The 25414-nt window shown below is 45.7% G+C and overlaps 2 protein-coding genes across 3 annotated transcripts; both read right to left on the bottom strand.

Annotated features, from left to right (window-relative positions):
• Positions 1-5501: 5501 nt before the first annotated feature.
• On the bottom strand, positions 5502-12999 carry LOC310746093 (uncharacterized protein). Of its 2 annotated transcripts, none has more exons than XM_083579816.1 (6): positions 12841-12999; positions 11500-12007; positions 11224-11305; positions 10875-10957; positions 9557-9683; positions 5502-7167 (listed from the first exon to the last, which is right to left on the bottom strand). In XM_083579816.1, the coding sequence occupies exons 2-6, from the start codon at positions 11914-11916 to the stop codon at positions 6266-6268; spliced, it is 1611 nt and encodes a 536-aa protein (XP_083435942.1). In that variant the 5' UTR covers positions 11917-12007; positions 12841-12999; the 3' UTR covers positions 5502-6265. The 2 variants fall into 2 exon arrangements, with proteins under 2 accessions (XP_083435942.1, XP_083435941.1); XM_083579815.1 differs by having other exon boundaries at positions 12869-12994.
• A 2336-nt stretch (positions 13000-15335) lies between these two features.
• On the bottom strand, positions 15336-25027 carry LOC310746097 (zinc finger protein 213-like). Its single transcript, XM_083579820.1, has 8 exons — positions 24919-25027; positions 22694-23197; positions 22340-22421; positions 21637-21719; positions 20797-20977; positions 19853-19957; positions 17069-18940; positions 15336-16612 (listed from the first exon to the last, which is right to left on the bottom strand). The coding sequence occupies exons 2-7, from the start codon at positions 23105-23107 to the stop codon at positions 18219-18221; spliced, it is 1587 nt and encodes a 528-aa protein (XP_083435946.1). The 5' UTR covers positions 23108-23197; positions 24919-25027; the 3' UTR covers positions 15336-16612; positions 17069-18218.
• Positions 25028-25414: the final 387 nt, after the last annotated feature.

Below are 25414 nucleotides of genomic sequence, written 5' to 3'. Positions count from 1 at the left end.
ATATACCATTGATAATCTTAAAAACCGACGTTGAATATGGTGGTTTCAAGGGGGTCACTTTAAGAGGAAAAAAACTTTGCTGTAGATTGCTGCCACCTGTAACCAGAAACAGCAGCTGCATACAACAACTATACTTTGCAAAGGCAGATGTGGACCATTACAAAGAAAAGTTCATCTTTTGCAAGTACTGCTCCTTAAAGTTGTTGCATTTGACATTTGTATTCGCAAAGACATACATGGAACACAAAAAGCTTCTATTTGGACATTATGTTTAAAAAAACTAAATCATTTGTAAATACGTGGAACACAAAAACTTCTATTTGGACATTACGTATATAAGAACTGATCTATTTGTATTTCCTGTTCTAAATGTTGGACTTTAATTGCTTCGCCTCCAGGCTTGATTATTGTAACTCGCTCTACGTGGGGCTGCCCTTGAGACTGACCCAGAAACTCCAGCGGCTACAGAATGCCACGGCGAGACTCCTTACGGGGTCCTTGCTGCTGGATCACATTCATCCAGTGCTTTACCAATTGCACTGGCTCCCGGTGGAGTACAGGGTCAGGTTTAAGCTGCTGGTTTTGACCTTTAAAGCCCTACACAGCCTAGGACCCTCATACCTACGGGACCACCTCTCCTGGTACGCCCCGCAGAGGACCTTAAGGTCCACAAATGACAACATTTTGGAGGTCCCAGGTAGCAAGGTGGTTAGATTGGTCTCAACTAGGGCCAGGGCCTTTTCAGTACTGGCCCAGACTTGGTGGAACGCTCTATCCCAAGAGACTATGGCCCTGCGGGACTTGACATCTTTCCGCAGGGCCTGCAAGACAGAGCTGTTCTGCCTGGCCTTTGGTTTGGACCCAGTCTGACACTTATGTTTCCCTCCCCTTATGGTTTTGATTTATGGGTTACTTTTAAAATGAGGCTGCATTTTAAATTGCATTTTAACCTGTATTTTAAATTGGGTTTTTCCCCCTATTATGATTTTACTGTAATTTTACTGGTATTAGCCACCCTGAGCACGGCTCTGGCCCGGGAGGGCAGGGTATAAATAAAATTTATTATCATTATTATTATTCTACTCAATTAGATAATGTGAAAAGAGCTATGTTTATATGATGTATAAAAAATTCATATAGTTAAACACAGCCAGTTACGTTGTGGTCATCTGTTGCCAGCCTGACAAGTTAAGATTTATATTCAATTATTTGCGTATGGCATATATATTTTTATCACAAATAGCTACCAGGGGCAGGCTCCTTTGTTTCCTGTCTTGGAGATCTCCTCCCCTCCCCCATTCATTTTGTTTTATTTCATTTTCACTTTTAATTTGTATACTGCTTTTCTATATTACTATACCCAAGGCAGTTTACAAGCAGAAGAAACAGCAAAAAACCAGCAAAGATCACACACCCCAATAGCAATCTGACCCAATACCAAAAAGTTAATAAAACCATAACTTTAAAATAAACAACTTATATAAAATAAAGCAATATTCAATAATCCATTAGAATATAACAGTAAACTGTATAATTAAGTATCAGAAGATATTAAACAGTTTACGCTTAACCACTACAATAAAGAATTACTAAACTATAATCATTAAAAATAAGAGCAAATACACTAGAGCCCTGCATCCTATTCCTGTGAATGACATTTGTTGTAACTCTTTTTAATATGGCATTTTAAAATGGTTATAACCCGCCTCGGGTAATAAATGTAGGAATACGAGTAATAACCACAACCAGAACAACCTGAACAACTATAACATTAAGCCTCAAGGGTGGTAAAACACAAAGCCTCAAGAAACAGACAGAGCTTTGTTGTTGTTGTTTTTACACACATTACAGCATCTTGAGGAAAAAACAGCCTCCAGAATACTCACCCATTGCATCTCTGTTTGGCTCAATCCGGTTGCTCTAAATTTAAATTTAAACAGAATTTACTACCTCGGCTTTGAACACCCCTTGAAAGTTCATCAGATAGACCAAGACTTTATAGGGCTTCATTGGTAATGGAAGAGGGAAAAAGACTCTTGCTCTCACCTACAGGAAGCAGAACCACAAGGGCAGCTGACTAGGCGTCTGGCTCTGGGATGCTGACTGTTCTCTGTTAACAAATTCTACCGTGTTTCCCCCTTTTCTGTTTCAACCAATTAATTAACCAGGAATTGCTACACTGACCGCTAATAATGAACCATAGGTTGTAAATATTCCTGGAAATTTATTCTGCTCTTTTTTGTGATATACAAATGACATGAGAAGAGATTGTCCATTTATTTGTCTCCTTATTATCCCCATGATCCTTATCTATAAAGCCCCATAAAAGTGATTCAAAAAAAGGAAAGGAATAAACCAGGCTCCACCTGCGCTGCAGCTGCCAAGCAGGATCAGGCCACCTGGAGAGCCCTGGAAAAAACACACCAAGAACTCAGGCCAATGTAGTGGGAGTGGTCCCTACTCACAAATCAATAGTCAATTGTAACAAAAACTAATCCATTCAAAAATATGTATTCTGACAAGGATTACAAACTCAAACAGAGATTACAAACTCAAACTCATAAGGACGTTGCAGAAATTACAGGGGGCCCCCCACATCTTTAAAGTTGTTAAATGTTACAAATATTATGCCTCAATGTATCCTTTCAACTTGACAGCTCAGGGAAGTTACCTAGCTTTAAAAATCATATACTGTAAAATCAACTCCTTTGCCAGTTTCCTCCATTCCAACACTATTTTGCCCTTGTAAAATAGGGACCCCAGGAAGTGCCCAGAGGTGACAATTGCTGAGCTGATTGTTGGCCAAGGAAAGCCTAACCCCATCCCCAGACATGCCAAGGGTTCCAGACATGAAAAGGAAGGTCTATTGTACTTTGGGTGGTGAGACTTCAGGTATCCTTATTAGCCTATGCTAATCTTAGACCTGGGTCTTGCCCTGACATGTCTGTCTATGCTAATCTTGTACCAAGGACTTGTCTGGACATGTTTGCCAAGGTTGAACTAGTGTAACCCCTGTCTACCCCTCCCCTTTTGTGACATGTCAGTGATGTAAAGAAGATGTATTGATGATGCTGTGCGAACTGTATTCTGGGATATGGTGGGAAGTTTTAAAAGTCAGTGTTGCCCCATGCTCTGGGTTCACTCACTGCTCTTGAACCTGTTGCGCAACAATAAAGGATCTAAGTCTACTGACTGCTGTTTTTTGCTTGGCTGGAATTTCCTTCTTTTTACTGACCGCAGGGACCCTGGTACTCTGACGAGCTGGGCTGCTGAGTAGTCTCTCAACCCAGAATTTTCTTTAACGTACAACTTCCCTGGGGAGAGCATCCCACAGACACAAACCAGCAGTCATCCAGATGGGCAGTGTATAAATAATAATAATAATAATAATAATAATAATAATAATAATAATAATATGTTGGAGTGCAAGCTTCCACATAAATCTCAAACACAGAGAGTAACCCTTTGTTTGGGGCTGCTTCTTCACTAGCCACTCAAGTCAAACCCTTGTAGCAACAAGAAAGACCAGGATAACTAGCTGCTTTTTGCTTCTACTGTATATGCTTGGCTGCAGACTTTGGTATTTCCTGACTGATCAGGAGCACACAGAATTGCGTCCCAGCGCAGTTGGGGAGAACTGTAGGTGGTGTACCCAAAGCTTACTTTGCCACAGTAAAGAGAAAGGGGAGCTGCTTCCACCGGTTGGATTTCTGCCTGGTTGTTCAGAGGCAGGCAGTCTCTTGCAGGCAAAGGGGTCTGAGGCGCCCCATAGGGTGGCTTTGCTCCTCCCAAATCCCCTTCTCCTCAGCCACAGAGTCCTAGAATGGTAGAACTGGTAGAAGGCTAGTCTCCCTTCACACTCTTCCTCAGGTGCAGATACACTTCGTCTCATGGGGTTGATGGTGTGAAACCAGGGCCTGGATGTCCAAACTGGCTCAGTCTGGGTGCCTGGGGGCAAGTCCTGGGGTTGCCTGTTGGCTATTTGCAGATTAGTTGTGCTACAGAAGGCGTGTTGGGGAGACCACACATTACAAGGAACGCAAAAATAACTTTTGCTAGGTTTTAATAACAAAAACTCCTTTTATACTAAATTACAATATATCAATAAGCGTGACCCATCCACCAGGGTACTGAGAGAGCTACATGGTGCTCTTTAATATACCACACCCAACAGCTTACCGTTATTACCACAACTTAACAGCACCTGCTATACTGCTTCACAGCTGTAAAACTAGCTCACGTTATTTGCTCTGGCCTTTAAAGAAATACACATCTTGTGGAACAATAATGAACCTTCAGATTTAAAGAGACCATTCACCACTGCCCACTCACCCTTGCCCTTTCTGTGCTCCCTCTTCTGGGCTAAGATGGGTGGCCTCATTGTACAGAAGAGGAAAAGAGTGTGGAAGAGAGGGGATAGGACAGTAATTGCACACACACACACCTCAGTAAATAAGAACTGCTGTATTACAAATATAGGGGGTGGGTGGGGAGACCTGGCTTGCCAGTAGCAGGGGTCTTTGTAGACCATAAGCTGAACATGAGTCAACAGTCCAATGCAGCAGCAGAAAAAGTGAATGCTGTGTCCAGTTCTGGGCACTACAAGATGAATATTGACCAACTGGAACATGTCCAGAGTAGGGCCACCAAGATGCTCAAGGGTCTGGTAACCAAGCATCTTGAGGAATAGTTGAGGGATCTGGGTATGTTTAGCCTGGAGAAGAGGAGACCGAGAACAGATATAAGAGCCATCTTTTGAAATATATAAAGCAGGCATAGGCAAACTTGGCCCTCCAGATGTTTTGGGACTACAGCTCCCATGATCCCTAGCTAACAGGACCAGTGGTCAAGAATGATAGGAATTGTAGTCCCAAAACATCTGGAGGGCCAAGTTTGCCTATGCCTGATCTAAAGGGACCACCTGTAAAAGAATCAGTACATCTCCCAGTTGGAGAACTGGCCCCAAACTAAGAGGGTGAACTTCAATAGGGACAAATGTCAGGTTCTGCACTTAGGCAGGAAGAACCAGATGCACAAATATCAGATGGGGAACATCTGGATTGCCAGTGGCATATGGGGAAAGGGTCAAGGGGTCCTAGCAGACTATTAGCTTAACATGAGTCAACACTAAATACAACAGCATGAAGCAAGTCTGTGTGGGGCAAGAAGCACAAAGAGGCTGTTGGTCCCTCTTAGCGGAACCCCCTGGAGGGGCTGGTTCAGAGCAGAACACACAAGCCCCGCCCACCAGATCCCAAACATTCTACGGATCCAATTAGGCCTCAGTGATTTTGATACATTCAACACTTGGCCAATGACGTCCACCTTGCAGATCTGGATTCATAGTGTGAAGAAATATTGGGCACCAGGCTTGCACCCCATGGCTCTGAGAGGCGAGACTGACTTCTCTGCTGGGGCTACGAAGCACAAGAACACCGTTGCAATCCTCACCCAAATACTAATTAAAGTCTCTTAAAATTTAATTACTACATAGCAACTGGTTTTTTAAAAAAGCATTTTTTATTAAATCTCCAAAAGTATTTCACAACATTATATAATTTTTTTACGCCATGAATTTTCTTCTTGATGTCCCACCTCCCTTTCCTGATGTTTGTTTTTTGCTCCATTTTATTAGTTGTTTCACAGCACATAAGTTTTTACTTTCTAAACTCTAGGATTGTTAATTCTTTCACCTATCCATTAATATTTCAAATCCTGCTAACAGCTTCATGTCTGGGTGATACTTTAATAGATAATCCATCAATGGTCTCCAATCCTCCTTGAAAACTTCATTATATCCTCTTAATTTGGCAGTTAATTTCATCATTTCAGCATAATCCCTCTGTTTCAGAAGCCATTCCTCCTTTGTTGGTAATCCCTCCTCTTTCCACCTCTGTGCATATAAAGTTCTAGCTGTTGTTGTTGCTACATAAATAAATGGGTCAGTTTTCTCACGACCTCCGTCCCCATTGCTTCTAGCAGAAACACCTCAGGTTTTTAAGGAACTGTCAGATTAAACATCCTTTTCAGTTAATTATATATCATCCCCCCCAAACACTTTGCCTTTTCACAGGACCACCACATATTATAAAATGACCCTTCCTCCTGTTGACATTTCTGGCACGTACATTTTTATACATATTTGCTAGTTTATATGGTGTTATACATTATTTTCACATAGTTTTCTCTCAAGGTATAATATGCAGTAAATTTCAAATCTATCTTCCATAGTCTCTCCCAAGCATTCATCACTACACAGCAATTGCTATGGTTTCTCCACACTGTGAGTTATTTGATGGGAAATTGGATGGGAGCTCTGACCGAAGCTCTTCCCAAAGCACTGATAGGGTTTCTTGCCTGTATGAATTCTTTGATGGCAAGTGAGGTTTTTCTTCACAGTGAAACTCTTTCCACATTCCAAGCACTGATAGGGGTTTTCACCTGTATGAATTCTTTGATGGCAAGTGAAGCTGTCTTTCCACCTGAAACTTTTTCCACATTCCAAACATTGATAAGGATTCTCCCCTGTATGAATTCTTTGATGGGAAGCAAGACTACTCTTCCACTTGAACCCCTTCCCACATTCCGAGCACTGATATGGTTTCTCCTCACGGTGAACACTTTTATGTCGATAGTAGTTTGGCCTTGTATTGAAGTTCTTTCCGCATTCCAAACACTGATACGGCTTCTCTCCTGTATGAATTCTTTGATGGGTCGTGAGATGGGCCCTCTGACTGAAGCTCTTTCCACACTCTAAGCACCGATATGGATTCTCCCCCGTGTGAATTATTTGATGGGAAGTCAGACTGACCTTCCATCTGAACCTTTTTCCACATTCCAAGCACTGATAGTCTTCATCCTCATAGTGAATTCTCTGATGTCGATGGAAGCTTGAGCTTGTAGTGAATCTCTTTCCACAGTCCAAGCACTGATAGGGTTTCTCCCCTGTATGAATTCTTTGATGGGCCGTGAGACGGGAGTTCCGAGTGAAGCCCCTTCCACATTCCAGGCACTGATAGTGTTTCTTCCCAATGGGATTTATTTGATGGGAAGTGGAAAGGGAGCTCAGACTGAAGCTCTCGCCACACTCCATATATTGATATGGATTCTCCGCTGTGTAGATTTTGTCATGGTCTTCCTCCTCCTCCCTTTCCAATTCATTCCCTCCTACAATGAAGAGAGAAACTAATTAGAGCCTCAGGAAGAAATGGAGCCCCAAATTATCAAACAATGCTAATGAACGCTTGTGATAGGGGAAAAGACGGAGGGAATTCGATGTGAGGTTCTACTACAGGGTTCACTGCCTTTATTGACTGGAATTAATTGACATATTTATGGGAACCTGAGATTTGAAAATCCTGACTCTTTTCTGGGATGTGTTTCATTTGGGCCAATCATGGAATCCACTACATTTCCAACGTCAGTCGTCCCTTTGGTCAACCAAAAACAGACAGAAGCAAAAACGAAAGCATAAATCCCAACAGAAATTACTTCTCTTACCACTGCAAAGCCTACATTTAAAAATGCTGGGGCAGTTCAGACCAGCTTCATCATTGTTTTTTAAAAGGAATGGAGGGAGGTGTGAGGAAGTCAGGGAAATAGGCAGATGAAAGAAAGGATATGGAAAGACTGATTTGTTTTTAACTATTTTTATTTTTCTGTATTTTGTATTTTTTGTCTCCTTTTTCTTTTCTTTTTTCTTTTTTTCTTTTTTACATTCTTGTATTTCCTTTGAAATTTTAATAAATATTATTATAAAAAAAAATTAAAAGGAATGGAGGAAGAATATTTGCAGACAAAGCAGGAGATGCGCCTCCATTCAAAGTGAGCTGTAGGGATGTTGGAATCAGAGGTGCTGGAGGCGGCCCTGCTGAGCACCGTCATTTATTTATTTTAATGCATTTTTACAAGTCATATGCGCATCATATCGTATTCATCATTATCTCTTATCCTTGGACTTTCCAGTCCATCTCTCCATGGCATTCTAGGGTGTCTTGTCAGGAAAACCCAGGACACATTATCAAAAGCCATGATATGACCACTCCTCTGGTCTCTTTCTCTCAGACCACTGCTTCTATCCTCCCCCCCTCCTTTCAGTTTTCAAAAACAAAACAAAACAAAACAAAACATCACCCTTAAATATAATTCTGGACATCAAGAAATGGGAAGCAGGGAAAGAATAAACTAATCCCTGCCCAACAAAACTGATAAAAAGTTTCTTTCTTCCTTCTCCCTTCAGTCTTAAGCCCTCTGCTTTTCTTATTTCCTCTGTCCTCCTCTCTCCTTGCCTGTAGCCTTGTCTCCTTTGCATTCTATAGTCTTCTTTTGGCTTATTCTTTCCTTAGGAGAGTTTTAATGTTACCTGCCCCCTTGAAGGTTTGAATCAAGCCAAAGTCCACTCAAGTTCCACAATCCACATTTGTCCAATAGTCCATTCAGGTCTTGCTGTATTTCAACATCCACACTATTTATTCAGTCTCTCTAAAACGTTTCCTCCATGCATTCACTCTTGTCTGTAGTCTATTTTATACTCTAATTTTAGCCTCAGATTTCTTGAGTGGAAATCTTTGTTTTCTGGGGTGGTCTTTTTCAGAGAGAGAAAGGGGCTGCTTCACAGATGTTCCCCTTCTTTCCCCCTTAGCACTATTTTCCACCAGCGAGACAGTCACTCACACAGCCACCGTCTTTTTATCCCCCCCCCGCTCCACTCTCGCCTTTCCAATCCTCTCTTCCACCTCTTATCCTTTCCATTTTCCAGTTGTTTGGGCTTTAGAAATTCATCTCTCTCTTTCTCAACCCTCTTGCTTCTTGCCCCCCTTCCACTTCTCTCATACTCACAAACAGGTCTGTTCTTCTCAACAGTAACCACAGTCAGTTTTCCCCCAGGCACCGTAGTGCCCTTTCGAGATGGGCTTCCTTTTTCTTAAGTACTTTTGGGGGTCCTGTGGCTCTTTCTCCCAGACCCAGCTCTTCTTTTTGGGGTGCTAGCACTCGGTTAGGTCCACATCAGGGGCTTTCTGTCCTGGAGGGAGCATAGCTCCCCTTTGCCATCTTAACCCCCCCCCCGATCCTTCATGGAGCTTTCTCAGCCCCGTTCAAGATCCTCTGCACTGTGGGGTGTCCTTGGAGGCTCCAGATTCACCTGGAGGTTTGGGGGGGAGTCGCAGAGCCCTCACTTTCTCCCCTTCTCCTCCAAGACAGCCAGCTTTCACTCAGTGAGTGCAACCAGCTCCATCAAAATATTGCAGATTTCCCCTATAGATATATGTATGGAATTTCAAAACAAATACAGTGGTACCTCGGTTTACAAACTTAATCCATTCCTGAAGTCCGTTCTTAAACCAAAACTATTCTTAAACCGAGGCGTGCTTTCCCTAATGAGGCCTCCCGCCGCCGGTGCCCTTCCACCGTTCGGAATCCGTTCTTAGGCCAAGGTAAAGTTTGCAAACCGGGACACTATTTCCGGTTTTGCGGAGTTCTTAAACAGAATCGTTCGTAAACAGGACTGTTCTTAAACTGAGGTACCACTGTATTGTGATCCAACAGGGAGCCTTACTGAGAGAGACCAGGATCCCACCATTCTCCTCCATGACTTCCTTATGCAGAGCTCTCTGGTCAGGATCCAGCAACGCCCACTCCTCATCTGCGAAATGAACAGCAACATCTTCAAATGACAAAGGGTCCTAAAAGGAAAAGGGAAAATTTCTCCTCTTAGACAGCGTAAATATTATCTACTACACATTGCTCTGGTATTTTATGCCTGTTAATGGCTGTCTTGTTTGGGTGGGATTGTTTTGCTGCACATTTTAAGTACGAATGCTGATGTTGACGTCTCTGTGGAAATTTCTTTTCGTGTATTTTAATGATGGGTATTAATCATTGTTTAAATGGGTGGAACTTCACATTGTGTTCTTCATGTCATTTTGTTAGCACAAACATTCCCATTTGCCACATGGAAAGATCCTCTCTCTCATCTCGCTGTTATGTGGAAGGGTACCTTTAAGTTTAACTTTAAGGAGTGCATGGCAGCCGAGGTGTGGGAAGGAGAGCAGGGAGCCCCATTGTGCAACTCATGGAGCCGGGTAGGTGAATCCTGACCACTCTTACTAGTCTGCCTACTGCTTAGAAACCTGTTTTAGCATTCATTGTTAAGCATATGAAGAAAATGGCAACAAATGGCAATCAATTATACTAACTTTACCAACTGCTTTACCAACTGCACTGGCTCCCTGTGGAGTACAGGGTCAGGTTTAAGGTGCTGGTTTTGACCTTTAAAGCCCTATGCGGCCTAGGACCCTCGTACCTATGGGACCGCCTCTCCTGGTATGCTCCACGGAGAACCTTAAGGTCCACAAATGACAACAGGTCCCAGGTCGCAAGGAGGTTAGATTGGTCTCAACTAGGGCCAGGGCCTTTTCAGTACTGGCCCCAACTTGGTGGAATGCTCTGTCACAAGAGACTAAGACCCTGCAGGACTTGACATCTTTCCGCAGGGCCTGCAAGACACAGCTGTTCCGCCTGGCCTTTAGTTTGGACTCAGTCTGACCCTTATGTTTCCCTCCCCTTATGGTTTTGATCTATGGGCTACTTTTAAAATGAGGATGCATTTTAAATTGCATTTTAACCTGTATTTTAAATTGGTCTCCCCCCCCATTATGTTTTTACCGTAATTTTACTGATGTTACCCGCCCTGATCATGGCTCTGGCCAGGGTATAAATAAAATGTATTATTATTATTTATTATTAATGTCATTTCAGCCTTTGTTAAGGGCAGCTTTGACAGGACAAGAGGAGGAAAAAAAATTGTTTGGGCTCAGAGGCACCTGGCTGCCCCACCCCTCGGCCTCCTTCCCCACAAGGCTCCTTCCTCTGACCTGATCTGGTTCCACAGCTGCTGCTTCTGCTCCACCACCAAGAGAAGAAGGATGAGGAGGTCTTGCTGGCATCCTTCTGTCACCTGCAAGACACAAAGGTAAGTGGGAAGACATTCCTGCATGCTTCTCTCAGAGGTTCAGCTGTCCATCTCTAAGACAGGCATTAGAAAAAGTCTTACGTGATGAGTGCATTTGGACATTTGGTCCCATTTCATATTTTATTTGTGTAAAGATACATCTCCCCTCCTCTTGGCCTCAACTGTCTCCACCCACCCCAAAGATGAAAACCCAAAGATTAGTTTCCATATTAATAGAATGAGACCAAAAAGAGACCAAAAAGGCTCCTTACCCAGCAGCCTCTCTCTGGTGTCCAACAGAGTCCTCTCTGCCTCAGGCAAATATGAACCCATTTCTGCTAACAGAAACTTTCCCTGAAGGAGCAACAAGGATTCAAAACAGGGAATGAAAATAGGTATTACAATAGGAATGGCAGAAGCAAACACTTCAGGGCTATCAGATCTCATTGCTTGCTTTCCAAAAAAAGAAAGGATGAACCATTAGGAAAGAATTTTAGGATACTGTCCCTCCTGCCCCTTGGGAATATCCAGAGTTAAGTCTCTCTCACCTGCTTTCTCTCTGCCTGCTTCCTCTCCTCTGCCTGACTCAGGAGGAATCCTTCGGCCAGGGCCACCGCCTGGGAACTGGTCTCCGCTCCACATTCCCTCACCCAGCTCTCCATCTCTGGAGGAAGGACAGCCAGGAACTGCTCCAAGATCACCAGGTCCAGCATCTCAGCTTTCGTGTGCTTTTCTGGCTTCAGCCACTGATAGTAAAGGTGGTAGAGTCGGCTGCAAATCTCTCGGGGTCCTTTGGCCTCCTGGTAGCAGAACTGCCTGAGCTGCTGGCTCTGCACAACTGAGCGGAGAGTGTCCTCCTCTCCCAGGATCTTCTGCACAGAGTTTTCCCAGAATCCCCCACTGCTCCCAGTTTGGATGTCATGGCCTCTTCCCACTTCAGGGCCAGCTGAGTCTTGCTCATCCATCTGGGCTGTCAGGAATCCCCCAAGAGATCGGAAGGAGCCCCTTGGTTTTCTGCCCCGTTCTGTCTGTCCTAAGTAGAGGTGCTAGGAAGTCCTACAAAGCAAATGCATTGTCGTGATCAGCAGAAGACAAAGGTTCATTGAGCAAGATTAGATGAGTCCAGAAACAAGGGCTGGACTGCTCCACAGCCCAGACACTGAATTTTCTTTTATTTGAAAAGAGGAAGGAGGAGAAGTCAGCCTCTAGCCCACGTAGAAGGACACTTCCCAAGCAAAATGTGAAGGCTACTGAAGGGATTTCTGTGAGATGAATCAGCCTGGTTGCTCCTGACTTTTCAGTAATTGCAGTCAAGGAATGAAGTCGAACCGTGATGGACAAGTGAGGAACTTGTACCAGGGTCTAGACACCTCCAATGTCAGGGATGCCCAGCGCCACCCAGTCCATTTCCCTTGCAGTGCAGGGAGCCAAGGTTCTCGACAAGGCTTCCTGTTCAATCTCAAAAGATCCTCTGAGCATGTAGGGCCTGCAGGTCTGAATAGGTGCACATGTGCCAGTCAGGAGTCTGGATAAGACCCCTGTCCTATCTGAGGATGGGGGAGGGGGAGCTTTGATTGTAAGGGAAGGTTCGCTTGCATCTGCAGGGACTCAGCATCAGAAGAGGAGAGGAGCCCTGCAGGATCAGGCCAGCCCCCCCCCCCCGATATTGAGACTGGGCTCATCCATCTGACTGGGGTTTCCTGGCATGCCGCTCCCCCCCCCCCGACCCCAAGCCCCCTCTCCAAAGGGGCATGGATAGAGTTCCCTCCTCGTCCTCTCTCTGGCTTTGGGGGCAGTAGGACTCTCTGCTCCCTGACTTGGGGGTCCCCCTGTTCCTGAGCTGAGCAGGACCCCCTTGCATCCCTGCAGCCCCCTTCTCCCCATTGCACCCTCAGGGGGAAGAGAGACGAGACTCACCGGATCCCAAAGACAAAAGCGAGCCCCCTCTCCTCTCGCAGGAAGAGACTGGGAAACGGGGGGGGGGGATTCTGCTCTGGAGGACCGGCTCGCCTCGCCCCCCCTTTCTCTCCCGGCCTCTCTAGGAATCCAGCTCAGTTTCTTTTAACCCTCAAAAAGCCGAGCGCAGGAAGAATCCCTCCCGCGCAGGTTGCCCCGCAAGAGGCGAATGCGCGAAGCCGGAGCCGGCTCTCTCCAGAAGCGCAGCCCCGTCATCATCATCATAATTTATTATTCATACGTCTTCTTTGGCGATCCCTCGTCGCCCAGTAAGATTGTCTTCCACAAACACGGTTTTAACAGTGAGTCTGTAAGTGACTGTGGAGGCCAATTCTGGATCCACACGTCCTTCCACAGTGGGGACACAGGTTTCCGGGTGGGAGCTGATCACAGTGTGGATTTGCCAAGCATGCCTTCCTCTTAGCACGTTTCTCCCTTGTGTCCTGAGTTCGAGTGTCTTCAAAGCCCAGGACACCTTTGGTGAAGGCTGTTCTCCAACTGGAGCGCTCGCAGGCCAGTGTTTCCCAGTTGTCAGTGTTTATACTACATTTTAAAGATTTGCCTTAAGTCTTTAAACCATTTTTGTTGACCACCAGTATTACGCTTTCCATTTTTAAGTTCGCAACCCCAGAGTCGGACACGACTGGACCTAACGGTCAGGGGTCCCTTTACCTTTACACTGCTTTGAAGGACACAAGATTCTTATAAGTAAACCTTTTTATGCTCATTTGAAAGACTGGTCTGGCTATCGGTAAAAGGAGCAGAGGTAGCAAATCCCAAGTGCCCAGAATGGATACCTAATACAGGCTGTGCTGCCTTATACATCCTGTAAAAAGGTAAAGGGACCCCTGACCATAAGGTCCAGTCGTGGCTGACTCTGGGGTTGCAATGCTTATCTCACTTTACAGGCTGAGGGAGCCGGTGTGCAGCTTCCGGGTCATGTGGCCAGCAGGACTAAGCCGCTTCTGGAGAACTAGAGCAGCGCACGGAAACGTCGTTTACCTTCTCGCCGGAGCGGTACCTATTTATCTACTTGCAATTTGACGTGCTTTCGAACTGCTAGGTTGGCAGGAGCAGGGACCGAGCAACGGAAGCTCACCCCATCACGGGGATTTGAACCGCCAACCTTCTGATCGGCAAGTCCTAGGCTCAGTGGTTTAACCCACTGTGCTACCCGTGCCCCGTGTTCTTCTGATTAAAGGTAAAGGTTAAGGGACCCCTGACCATTAGGTCTAGTCGCAGCCGACTCTGGGGTTGCGGCGCTCATCTCGCTTTACTGGCCGAGGGAGCCGGCGTACAGCTTCCAGGTCATGTGGCCAGCAGGACTAAGCCGCTTCTGGCAAAACCAGAGCAGCGCACGGAAACGCCGTTTACCTTCCCGCCGGAGTGGTACCTATTTATCTACTTGCACTTTGACGTGCTTTCAAACTGCTAGGTTGGCAGGAGCAGGGACCGAGCAATGGGAGCTCAGCCCATTGCAGGGATTCAAACCGTTTTTAGCCCTTCATTTCCAGAGGTTGCTGCTCAAGACACCAGCTGATTAAATAACTACAGCAGCAACCACTTTTCGTGCAAAACGAAGTCCAAGTTACGAAGATGCTGCTGCAGTTCTGTATCTTTTCTCTCGTGCTCCACCTGCAGCTCTCAGTTCCATCAGGCGGGGCGGGAGGAAGGGGGGGGAAATAGCGCCCGAAGTAAACCCACAGATCAGACCATCTATGCTAGTCTACCACTACAAATCTATGGGAGAAGCGCTTGTGGTTCTTCCCTTGTAGCTTTGGAACACCTGCCCGCGCCTCCTCCTCCTCCTCCTCTCTCTGAACTGCTTTCTCTATGGTTGCCCTCGCTCTCCTCTCAAGGCTCCTCAGCAATTCATAGGGCACGCCAGGCTGCCCATCTCATCCGGGTCCTTCGGTGGCACAGCCGCAGTACGGCCTAGCGGGAGCGGTGGCGGCAACGACAGGCAGAGGTGAGGCCCCAGGCAGAGACGCTCAGTTTGGCAGCCGCGAGGATGATGGCGGCAGAAGGGCCCGAGGCTCCTGCCAGTCCCGGCGGGGAGGGGCTCCCGGGGGCCGAGGCTGGTGAGAGGAGGCCAGAGGGGGGCGGGCCGGGCAGCCAAGCAGCACAGTTGGAGCCTCCCTCCTCCCTGGCCGGCAGGGAGGGCGGGAGAGGAGCTCCTTCCTTTGAAACCTGGGAAATTTAAGGGACATTATTAATAAGGGACAGCAGCGGGACATGGCGCTGGGATAAGGGAGTTTCCCGCCAAATAAGGGACAGTTGACAGCTATGCTGATAGATGGTAACCTCATCAGTGGGGCCAAATCGTGCTTGACCCTCCACCAGGCATGGCATGAAGAAGGTCATTGGCTAATGTAGTAGCATAGTAGTGTGAAGAAGTGTTGGGCCCTGGGTGTGTACTCCATAGTCCTTTATTTTTTTAAATAACTTTATTGATAACCATAACAAAGCATAGAGACAAAAATAAATACACCAATCAGCAAACAAACCCATACTACATCCTATATTATTTTAATCTTTAATATTTCTTCTCCCTCCCCCTCCTCCCTACTTCCCTCACTTATATGGAATCTTGTTGTTCTTATATTATTCTGCTGTTCTATTTAAATTCCTTTAATAAACTAATTTTTCTTATTTTTATTCATTTACCTTGTGATATAGTTACTATTTTTTACTAATAATATTTATTTGCTAATAATTAGCTTACCTTTCCAACCCTTTCCATATATGTTTCAACACATTCCCATTCTTTATTGACCTTCTGAGTGAAGCCTCCTCTCACTGACACTGTTAATTTTGCCATGATCATGAATTCACAAATTTTGGATCTCCATTCCGATAACTCTGGTACTATTGTTTTCCAGTTTTTTGCAACCAATAATCTTGCTGCCGCTGTTCCATATAAGAATATATTCTTCTTGTTCTTAGGAATATCAGCTTTTAGTAGTCTCAATAAATATGCTTCTGATTTTTTATGAATTGTAATCTTAATCCCCCCCCAATTCTTCATGAATCTTTATCCAAAACTGTTTTATTAGCCTACACCCCCACATGTGAATTAGGCTTCCCATGTCTGCATTGCATCTCCAACATTTGTTTGAATAATTTTTATATATTTTGGCCAGTTTCACTGGTGTATCATACCATCGGTGGCACATTTTCATATTTTCTCTTATCAGGTAGCAAGCGGAAAAGGTTATATCTTGGGTCCAAAATCTTTCCCAGTTTTCTAGGTATATTATTTTGCCCAGGTCATGCGCCCATTTTATTGTTGATTCCTTTATGATTTCATCTTTTAGATCCCACTCCCATAATAAATTGTACATTCTTGATATTATCTTTTGATCCGATTGTAATAATTCTTTTTGTTAACTTTGAGATCCCCTGTTCAAAACCCTGTTTTTTATCCTCTTTAAACAAATTTGCTATCTGATGATAATGGAGCCAACTACTGCAATGCTCTTTAATTTTTTCATATGCTCTTAATTTTAAAATACCCTGTCCTTTTGTTACTTGGTAGGTTGGCCAGATCTTTCCCATGTTCAATTTTTAAATTCCTATCACCTCTGATGGTGAAACCCACCAGGGTGTTTTCGGTTCAAGTAACCAACGATGACTTTCCCAAACTTTATATACGGGCCTTCTTATTATATAATTTAAGAAATCTTTATTACCGTATTTTTCGCCCTATAGGACGCACCGTCCAATAAGGCGCACCTAGTTTTTTGGGGGGGAAATAAAGGGGAAAAATTATTTCTCCCCCAGGCGCGGGGCTGGGGCGGGGGAGGCCAGAGCTTTCCCCCGACCCCAGCCCCCAAACAGGCAGCTCTCTGCAAGCCGTGGGAGCCCAGCGCTGGCTCCCGCTGCTTGCCGAGAGGTCCGGGAAGCCTGGACGCGCTGATCTCAGCGCGCGCAGGCTTTGGCATGCAGGCAACTCTCCGCAAGCAGCGGGAGCGCTCCCGCTGCTTGCCGAGAGGTCCGCGAAGCCTGGAGAGCGAGAGGGGTCGTTGCGCACCGACCCCTCTCACTCTCCAGGCTTCAGCGAAAGCCTGCATTTGCCCCATAGGACGCACACACATTTCCCCTTCATTTTTGGAGGGGAAAAAGTGCGTCCTATAGGGCGAAAAATACGGTATTTAACACTTTACCATATGCCAAATATAAGTGCCAACCAAATCAGTCACCCCTCAATATCTAAGATCTACGCATTCCTCAGCAAAATCCAATCTTTAACCCACCCGAAACTGGTCGCAAAATAATAAAGTTTCAAATTAGGTAATCCAACCCCCCCCCCCTTTGGAATCTGTTAATATTTTATACTTTATCCTTGGCTTCTTTCCTTGCCAAACAAACTGTGTAATATCCTTCCTCCATCCTTCAAATATCTGGTAATTACTGGTTATTGGGAGCATTTGAAATAAAAATAACAATTTTGGTAATACAATCATTTTTATCGTAGAAATCCTGCCCCAAAGTGATAATTTTAATCTTTGCCAAATGTCCAATTGCTTTTTGACTCCATTCCAATTTTTTTTTGTAATTCTCTTCAAATAATTCAATATTTTTCATTGTTATTTGAATTCCAAGATATTTTGCTTTTTTTACAATTTGAAGACCATTCCTCTCTTGTATTAATTTTCCCCTCTGTTCATCCAAATTTTTAACCATGACCTTAGTTTTTTATTTGTTTACTTTGAGCCCCGCCACTCTTCCAAAATCTTCCATCCTTGCCATTAATTCTTGTATACTATCTACTGGTTCCTCTACCATTATCAGCATGTCATCAGCGAAGGCTCTAAGTTTATATGAGTTTCTTCCTAATTTTATTCTATCCCTCCTTATTACCTCATTCAGAACCTCCAAGGTAAGTATAAAGAATGAAGGGGAGAAAGGGCATCCCTGCCTAGTCCCCTTTTGGATTGGAAAATATTCAGTCAACTCATTATTTATAATCAAATTTGCCGTCTGATTGTTATAAATTGCTTTTATTGCCCTTATTATTGGCATACCCATACTCCATGGTCCTTAAAGACACGGTCGACTTCTGTGCTGGGTCCCCAAAGGTCAAAAACACGGTTGCAATCCCCATCTACCTATTAAGTAAAGTCCCCTAAAATTTAGTTCTGTACACAGCCATGGTTATGGCTTCTCCTGATTGTGAGTTCACTGGTGGGCAGTGAGATTGCAGAATTCTTTCTGTATTTGAAGATCTGATGTTTCCCCCCGTGTAAATTATTTCATGGGAAGTGAGAGAGGAGCTCTGACTGAAGCTCAGTACATATTCCAATCATTGTTAGTTTTTCCCACAATGACTTCTTTGATGGGTAATGAGAGTGGAGTTCTGACTGAAGCTCTTTCCACATTCCAAGCACTGATACGGTTTCTCCCCTGTATGAATTCTTTGATGGGCAGTGAGACTGCCCTTCCGATTGAACCTCATCCCACATTCCAAGCACTGATAGGGTTTCTCCCCAGTATGGGTTCTTTGATGGGAAGTGAGACCGGACTTCTGACTGAAGCTCCTTCCACATTCCAAGCACTGATAGGATTTCTCCCCAGTATGAGTTTTTTGATGGCAAGTGAGAGTGAAGCTGTGACTGAAGCACTTCCCACATTCCAAGCACTGATAGGATTTCTCCCCAGTATGAGTTCTTCGATGTACCACGAGACTGTTCCTCTGACTGAAACACTTCCCACAGTCCTGGCAGTGATAGGGTTTCTCCCCAGTATGAAGTCTTCGATGTGCCACGAGACTGGCCCTCTGATTGAAACACTTTCCACAGTCCCAGCACCGATAAGGTTTCTGCCCTGTATGAATTCTTTGATGGGCAATGAGAGTGCTTCTGTGACTATAGGTATTTCCGCATTCCAAGCACTGATAGGGTTTGCGCCCAGTGTGGATTCTTTGATGGGACATGAGTTGGGATTCCTGACTGAATCTCCTTCCACATTCCAAACACCGATATAGTTTCTCCCCGGCTTCTCCCTTGTTTTTCATTTCTAATTGATCACCACCTGCAACAAAGAGAAAAACCAGATCAGAGCCTCAGGAGGAAATTTAGCCCTCAATGCTTGAACAATGCTAATGAGTGTGGATTGATGCCAGGATTTGTCCACGTCTGGAACCCGATATGCACCCCGACTGGGCTAGGCAGGAAGACTGGAACATCTTCAGCATAATCCGGAAACCTGGACTCACAACTGTGCCTTATGAGCACCACTGTCAGAGGTTCAAGAAACGTAGATGGGGCTGCAAGAGTTTTGAAGCAGTTCTTCTTGATTTCTACAAGCTACAGAATTATTTACAGAATATACAGACTGTGTGCTATAGCTTCTTACTCACACATCTTATCTACAGCAGAGATGAAATCACTCTCCCTAAACACGAGGCTCAGAGTCAGGAAAAGGAAGATTAAAGACACGGTTCCCTCCCCCTTCTCTCTGACCACCAGATCATACGATTCTCCCAGAAGGGAGGGGTGAAATGCTAACAACGAGTGCTTTTCATAAGGGAAGAACTGAAGGGAGTTATCTGTGAGGTCTTACTAAAGGGTTCATTAGCTTTGTTGACTGGCATCAAGGATGATATTTATGAGATCCTGAAATTAGAAAACCTGGCTCTTTTCTCAGATAAGATTTTACTTGGTCCTATCATCGAATCCGCTTCATCTCCAAGGTCAGTAGCCTCATTGGTCCACAAAAAATGGACAGATGCAACATCAAAAGAGCCTAGGAGAAACTACTGGAGAAACTAACAAGTCTAAAGCCTACGTTTGGAAAGGCCTTGGCAGTTCAGACTAGGCTGACTTTCTGATGTACTGTTTTATTCTGGATTGTTTTATTTGACTTTTAACATAGTTTGTAAACTGCTTTGAGTTTTTTTTTAATCTGAAATAAAAAGAATAATAACAATAGTAATAATAATACCTGGAGGAAGAATAGTTACAGGTAGGTAGCCGTGCTGGTCTGCCGTAGGCGAAACAAAATAAAAAACTCCTTCCAGTGGCACCTTAGGAAGGATTTTTCTTTTACCTGGAGAAAGAATAGTCACAGATGAAACAGTAGATAGATCCCTATTCAAAATGTTCTGTACGGGTGTTAAGAGTCACAGATGTTGTAGGTATCACTGTTGAGCTCCATAAAAATATTAGAGGCTTGTCACATAGAGATACACATATTACATTTCAGAACAGATACAGTGGAACCCCATGTTATGTATGCAATCCGTCGTGGATCATGCTACGTAACACGGGTGTGCGTAACGCAAACGCACGAAAACAAAAAAACCAGAAAAAGCGCGATTTGGGTGCTTCTGCGCAGGCGCAAAGTGTGCAGAAGTGTTCCGCGCATCCGGGCCACGCGCGCTCCGGAAACACGTCCGGGCGGTGGGTGTGCTTATCCCAAACGTACGCAACACAAGGTATGACTGTATTATGATTCAACAGGGAGCTTTACCGAGAAAGTCCTGTTGGAAGATCACCCTCCCGGGAGCATTGCCAGCATCCCAAAGCACTCCGGGGCGATTAGTCCGGTGGTCACTCTCTGGCTACCATCCAGGAATCCTCCTTTAGTCCAGAGAGACCGATAATTAGGCGACTTGTCTCTTATGAGAAAAGCACACCAATTTCTCCTGAGCAAAATCAGAAGAAAAGGCAGTTCGTAGACTTCATCTACTTTATTAAAACTGCATAGAAAATACACACGACTGCACGGTCCTGAGCAGTCCAGCTTAGAGTTCTCCGACTCAACACTGCTCCAGTCCAGGAGCGGAAGAAAGAAGTGTAACTCCGCCCCGGTTACACTGAGGACAGTCTGAGAACTGCCTCAGACTTCCTTTTCCCCGGTCAGCTACACCTGATGTAAACAACAACCTTTTAGCTTTTGCTGCTTCCTGGCAGCTCGTGCAGCTCGTAGGGACCGAAATCCCGACAAGTCCATCATCTCACGATTCTGCTCCATGACTTCCTTATGCAGAGCTTTCTGTTCAGGATCCAGCAACGCCCACTCCTCATCTGTGAAAGGAACAGTGATATCTTCAAAGCGCACTGAACCCTAAAAGAAAAAGGGAAATGTCCTCATATAGCGTAAAGATGATCGACTAGACATTGATCTGGTGTTTTCTGCCTGTTAATGGCTGTGTTGTTTTAAAGGAATTGATTTGCTGCACATTTTAGTTATGGATTATTATTTTTATATTTTAAATGAATTCTTCTATTGTGTCTTTCAATGGTGAGTATTAATTTTGTTGTAAATAGGTGGAACTGAACATGGTGTTCCTCAAATAATTCTCTTGGCACAAGGTTTCCAATTTGCCGGGGGGGGGGGGAGGAGGATCCCCTCTGTACTCTCTCTGTGTGCTGTTCTTCAGGGGGCAAATGGGAAGCAAAAGGAGACCTAGGAAAGCCCTGAAGGTGAATCTTGGCTACTGTTTTTATGGTTTCTCAACTGCTTAGAAGCCTATTATAGTATTCAACAATAAATAAAGAAAACGGTGACCGAGAAATAATGCAAGCAACAGTAAGGCTAGTTGAGGCAAGGCAGCTGTTCCTTATTTTCAGGACCCTGACCTTCTAGAAAGGCCTATTTGGTCTTTGTTCAGGGCAGCTTGGCCAGAAACAAAGTGGAGGAAGAGTGAGATTTGCTTGGGCCCAGAGGCACTCTTGACTACCCCACCCATCAGCCTCTTTCCACAATATGCTCATTCCTGCTACCTGATCTGGTTCCACAGCGGCCGCTTCCCCTCCTCCCCCATGAAGAGATGAATGAGGAGGTCTTGCCAACATCCTTCCGTCACCTGCAAGAGACAAAGGTAAGTGTGAAGCCAGGTGTGCATGTGTCAGGGAACTGGAGGCAGAGAAGGGGGAGAGCATGGGCTCCTACCGGGAAAACCCTCCTTTAATAAGCTCTTCCTCGGACGAGAAAGGTGACGAAGGGCTGTCAGGAGGTAATGAATCTGAGAGGGGGGAGGCACTTCCAGGGTCAAGCCACTCTTGTCAGAGAGGAAGGAGGGGGGCTGGGCTTAGGAAGTGGCTATGCTGGGGAAAACCGAAAGGAACTTGAGTTGGGACAACTGACCCGCCATGAATCAGACGGACTTTTGAGCTGCTTGTACATAGCTTCAAAGAGGCAATAAATCCTGTAAATATGGCTGGATTCCCGGACTATCTTCGCTAACACTCACAACTCATTGCTGACAGCATGCTTCTCTCAGAGGTGAAGCAGTGCAGCTCTAACGACAGATGGGCCTTAGAAAAAGCCTCACCCGCAGAGTGCATTTGGATGTTTGTACCCATTTCGTATTTTAGCGTCTTCCCTTCCTTGGGGCTTTCCCCCAAGAAGATTCAAGGAACCCCTGGATGAGTTTCAGGATTCACAGAATGTGACCAAACAGAAAAACAACTCAATCCTGCATACCCTGTGGCCTCTCTTTGATGTCCAACTGAGTTCTCTCTGCCTCAGAGGAATACCGGCCCATTTCTGCAAACAGATCCTTTCCCTGAAATAAAAGAATCATAGAATGCTAGAGTGGAAGGGATTCCAAGGGCCATCTTGTCCAACCCCCTGCAAAGCAGGAACCTCAACAAGGATTCCAAACAGAGAATGAGAAGAAGGGTTAGAAAAGCAAAGGCAGAAGCAAACAATTTAGGGGTATCAGATATCATTCCTTGAACGCTTTCCAAAAAAGAAGAGCCGTTAGCTGAGAATTTTGGAATACTCTCCCTCATATTCGGAGCTCTCTGGGAGTATCCAGAGGAAAGTCTCTCTCACCTGCTGCTCTGCCTGCTTCCTCTCCTCTGCCTGACTCAGGAGGAATCCTTCAGCCAGGGCCACCGCCTGGGAACTGGTCTCTGCTCCACATTCCCTCACCCAGCTCTCCATCTCCGGTGGAAGGACAGCCAGGAACTGCTCCAAGATCACCAGGTCCAGCATCTCGGCTTTCGTACGCCGTTCTGGCTTCAACCACTGACGGAAAAGGCAGTAGAGTCGGCTGCAAACCTCTCGGGGTCCTTCGGCCTCCTGGTAGCAGAACTGCCTGAGCTGCTGGCTCTGCACATCTGAGCGGAGAATGTCCTCCTCTCCCAGGATCTTCTTCACAGAGTTTTCCCAGAATCCCCCACCGCTCTCGGTTTTGATGACATGGCCTCTTCCTGCTTCAGGGCCAGCTGAGTCTTGCTCATCCATCTGGGCTCTCAGGAAGCTTCCAAGAGATCAGAAGGAACCCTTGGTCTTCTGCCAAGTTCTGTCTGTCCTCATGAGAGGTGCTAGAAAATACTACAAAACAAATACATTGTTGTAAGACTGACACACTGTGAGGAGAAGAAAAATGTTCCTTGGGCAGGCGTGGATGAGTCTTGGTTTAATTCTTATTAATACTGAATTTTAATCTGCCCTGGGTAATCAGTGTAGTAGTAGTTGGATTCTGCACCGAAAAGGTTGGACTAGACTAAGGTTACCAGATTTTTTTCGATGAATCCAGGGACACTTTTCAACTTCCAACTAAATAGATGGATTTTGTCAGGGGACTGATTTGTAAATCTGGGGACTGTCCCTGAGAAACGAGGATGTCTGGTAACCTTAGATTAGACAGCCCTTGGCATCCCTTCCAACTCTACAATTCTATGATTGTATAATTCTAATAATATTAATAATAACAACAACAGCAGCAATAACATAAAGCATCAAGTGTGGGGAAAATAAAGCCCTTGAGATTTTGGCGTAGGTAAGCACAAACACCCCATCGGCATTTTGCTTCACCTGGTTGATCTAAATTTAAATGTCAAATTGAAGAATTAACAATGGAGTGCACCTCTGGGGGTGAAGTCAATTTGCTTTGTGAGCAGCACCAAAGTGACAGCAGAAGGTGCTGGAAGGAGGCGTACAAAGTGTCACCCAACCACCTTAGGGAATCCACTCTGGGTTTGTGGAAGGTTTACTCCTCAGCCTTTTCTTCTCCTGAAGGAGGTTCAGGATCAGAGTTTTCCTTCTCTTAGCTGGGTTCCCTTTCTGGGTCGAGGAGCCCCATCTGCCCCCCACTTGACCTTTGGACCCCCTCTCGGTTTTGTCCACTCAGCATGCTGAACCCCATCTTTGCATCACTGTAGACTTGAGACCCATGAGCTCCCCCATTGTTCAGCCCGGACACTGAGGTCCAGCGCCGAGGGCCTTCTGATGGTTCCCTCACTGAGAGAAGCCAAGTTACAAGGAACCAGGCAGAGGGCCTTCTCGGTGGTGGCGCCTGCCCTGTGGAATGCCCTCCCTTCAGATGTGAAGGAAATAAGCAGCTATCCTATCTTTAAAAGACATCTGAAGGCAGCCCTGTTTAAAGGTAAATGGACCCCTGACCATTAGGTCCAGTCATGTCCGACTCTGAAGTTGCAGCGTTCATCTCGCTTTACTGGCCGAGGGAGCCGGCTTACAGCTTCCAGGTCATGTGGTCAGCATGACTAAGCTGCTTCTGGCGAACCAGAGCAGCGCACAGAAACGCCGTTTACCTTCCCGCCGGAGTGGTACCTATTTATCTACTTGCACTTTGACGTGCTTTGGGACTGCTAAGTTGGCAGGAGCAGGGACCGAGCAACGGGAGCTCACCCCGTCACGGGGATTCGAACCGCTGACCTTCTGATAGGCAAGTCCTAGGTTCTGTGGTTTAACCCACAGGGAAGTTTTTGATATTTAATGCTGCATTGTTTTTAACACTCGATTGGAAGTTGCCCAGAGTGGCTGGGGAAACTCAGCTAGATGGGCGGGACATACATAATAAATTATTATTATTATTATTTAGCCCCCTGGCCAAAGCCTTTCCTGCGATTGCAGCTGCTGCAGTCCGCTGACAGCTCCGAGGAGCCACAGGAAGGAGCAGAGGGCAGGGTGGGGAGCCAGGGTGGCCCCCAGGACGCATCCCTACCAGAGGGGTGGGTCCCCCCACGCACCCGCCCCCTGCCACCTGGGACTCTTAATTCTCCCCACTTTGCCCTATGGCAGAAGAGACTAACCAGCTTCCAGAAGGCGCCGTCGAGAGAGAGAAAGACAGAGACCCCGCGCCCCTCCCTCTCAGTGCAGGAAGTGATTGGCAGGAAGGACTTTTGCACGCCCCGCCCTTCCGTTGCGCTATTTCCGGTCCTCGAGGCGGTGGGGGGGATGCAGAATTGCGCACCAAAACACCAAAGGCGCCATTTTGGAAGAGGGCGGAAGGGAGGGCTCCGTCATGCTGGAAAAGGCAGTGATAGGGCAGGTATCAAGGACGCCATCTTAGGAGGGGCACTGAGGCTAGAATGTGACGCAAGAAGCGGGCGGAGGAGGCACCACCGCCATGTTGGACAAGGGCAAGTAGAGGACTGGGAGGAAATCTCCTCAGGAATGGAGGTCGAGTCCTCATTAAGTCTAGACTTCAGGCCCTCCTGATGTTTTTGGCCTACAACTCCCATGATCCCTAGCTAGCAGGACCAGTGGTCAGGGATGATGGGAATTGTAGTCTCAGAACATTGAGGA

This window comes from Podarcis filfolensis (assembly GCF_964270895.1).
Source record: "Podarcis filfolensis genome assembly, chromosome: 12".
Classification (NCBI taxonomy): domain Eukaryota; kingdom Metazoa; phylum Chordata; class Lepidosauria; order Squamata; family Lacertidae; genus Podarcis; species Podarcis filfolensis.
This window is presented reverse-complemented; position numbering and strand designations above follow the sequence as displayed.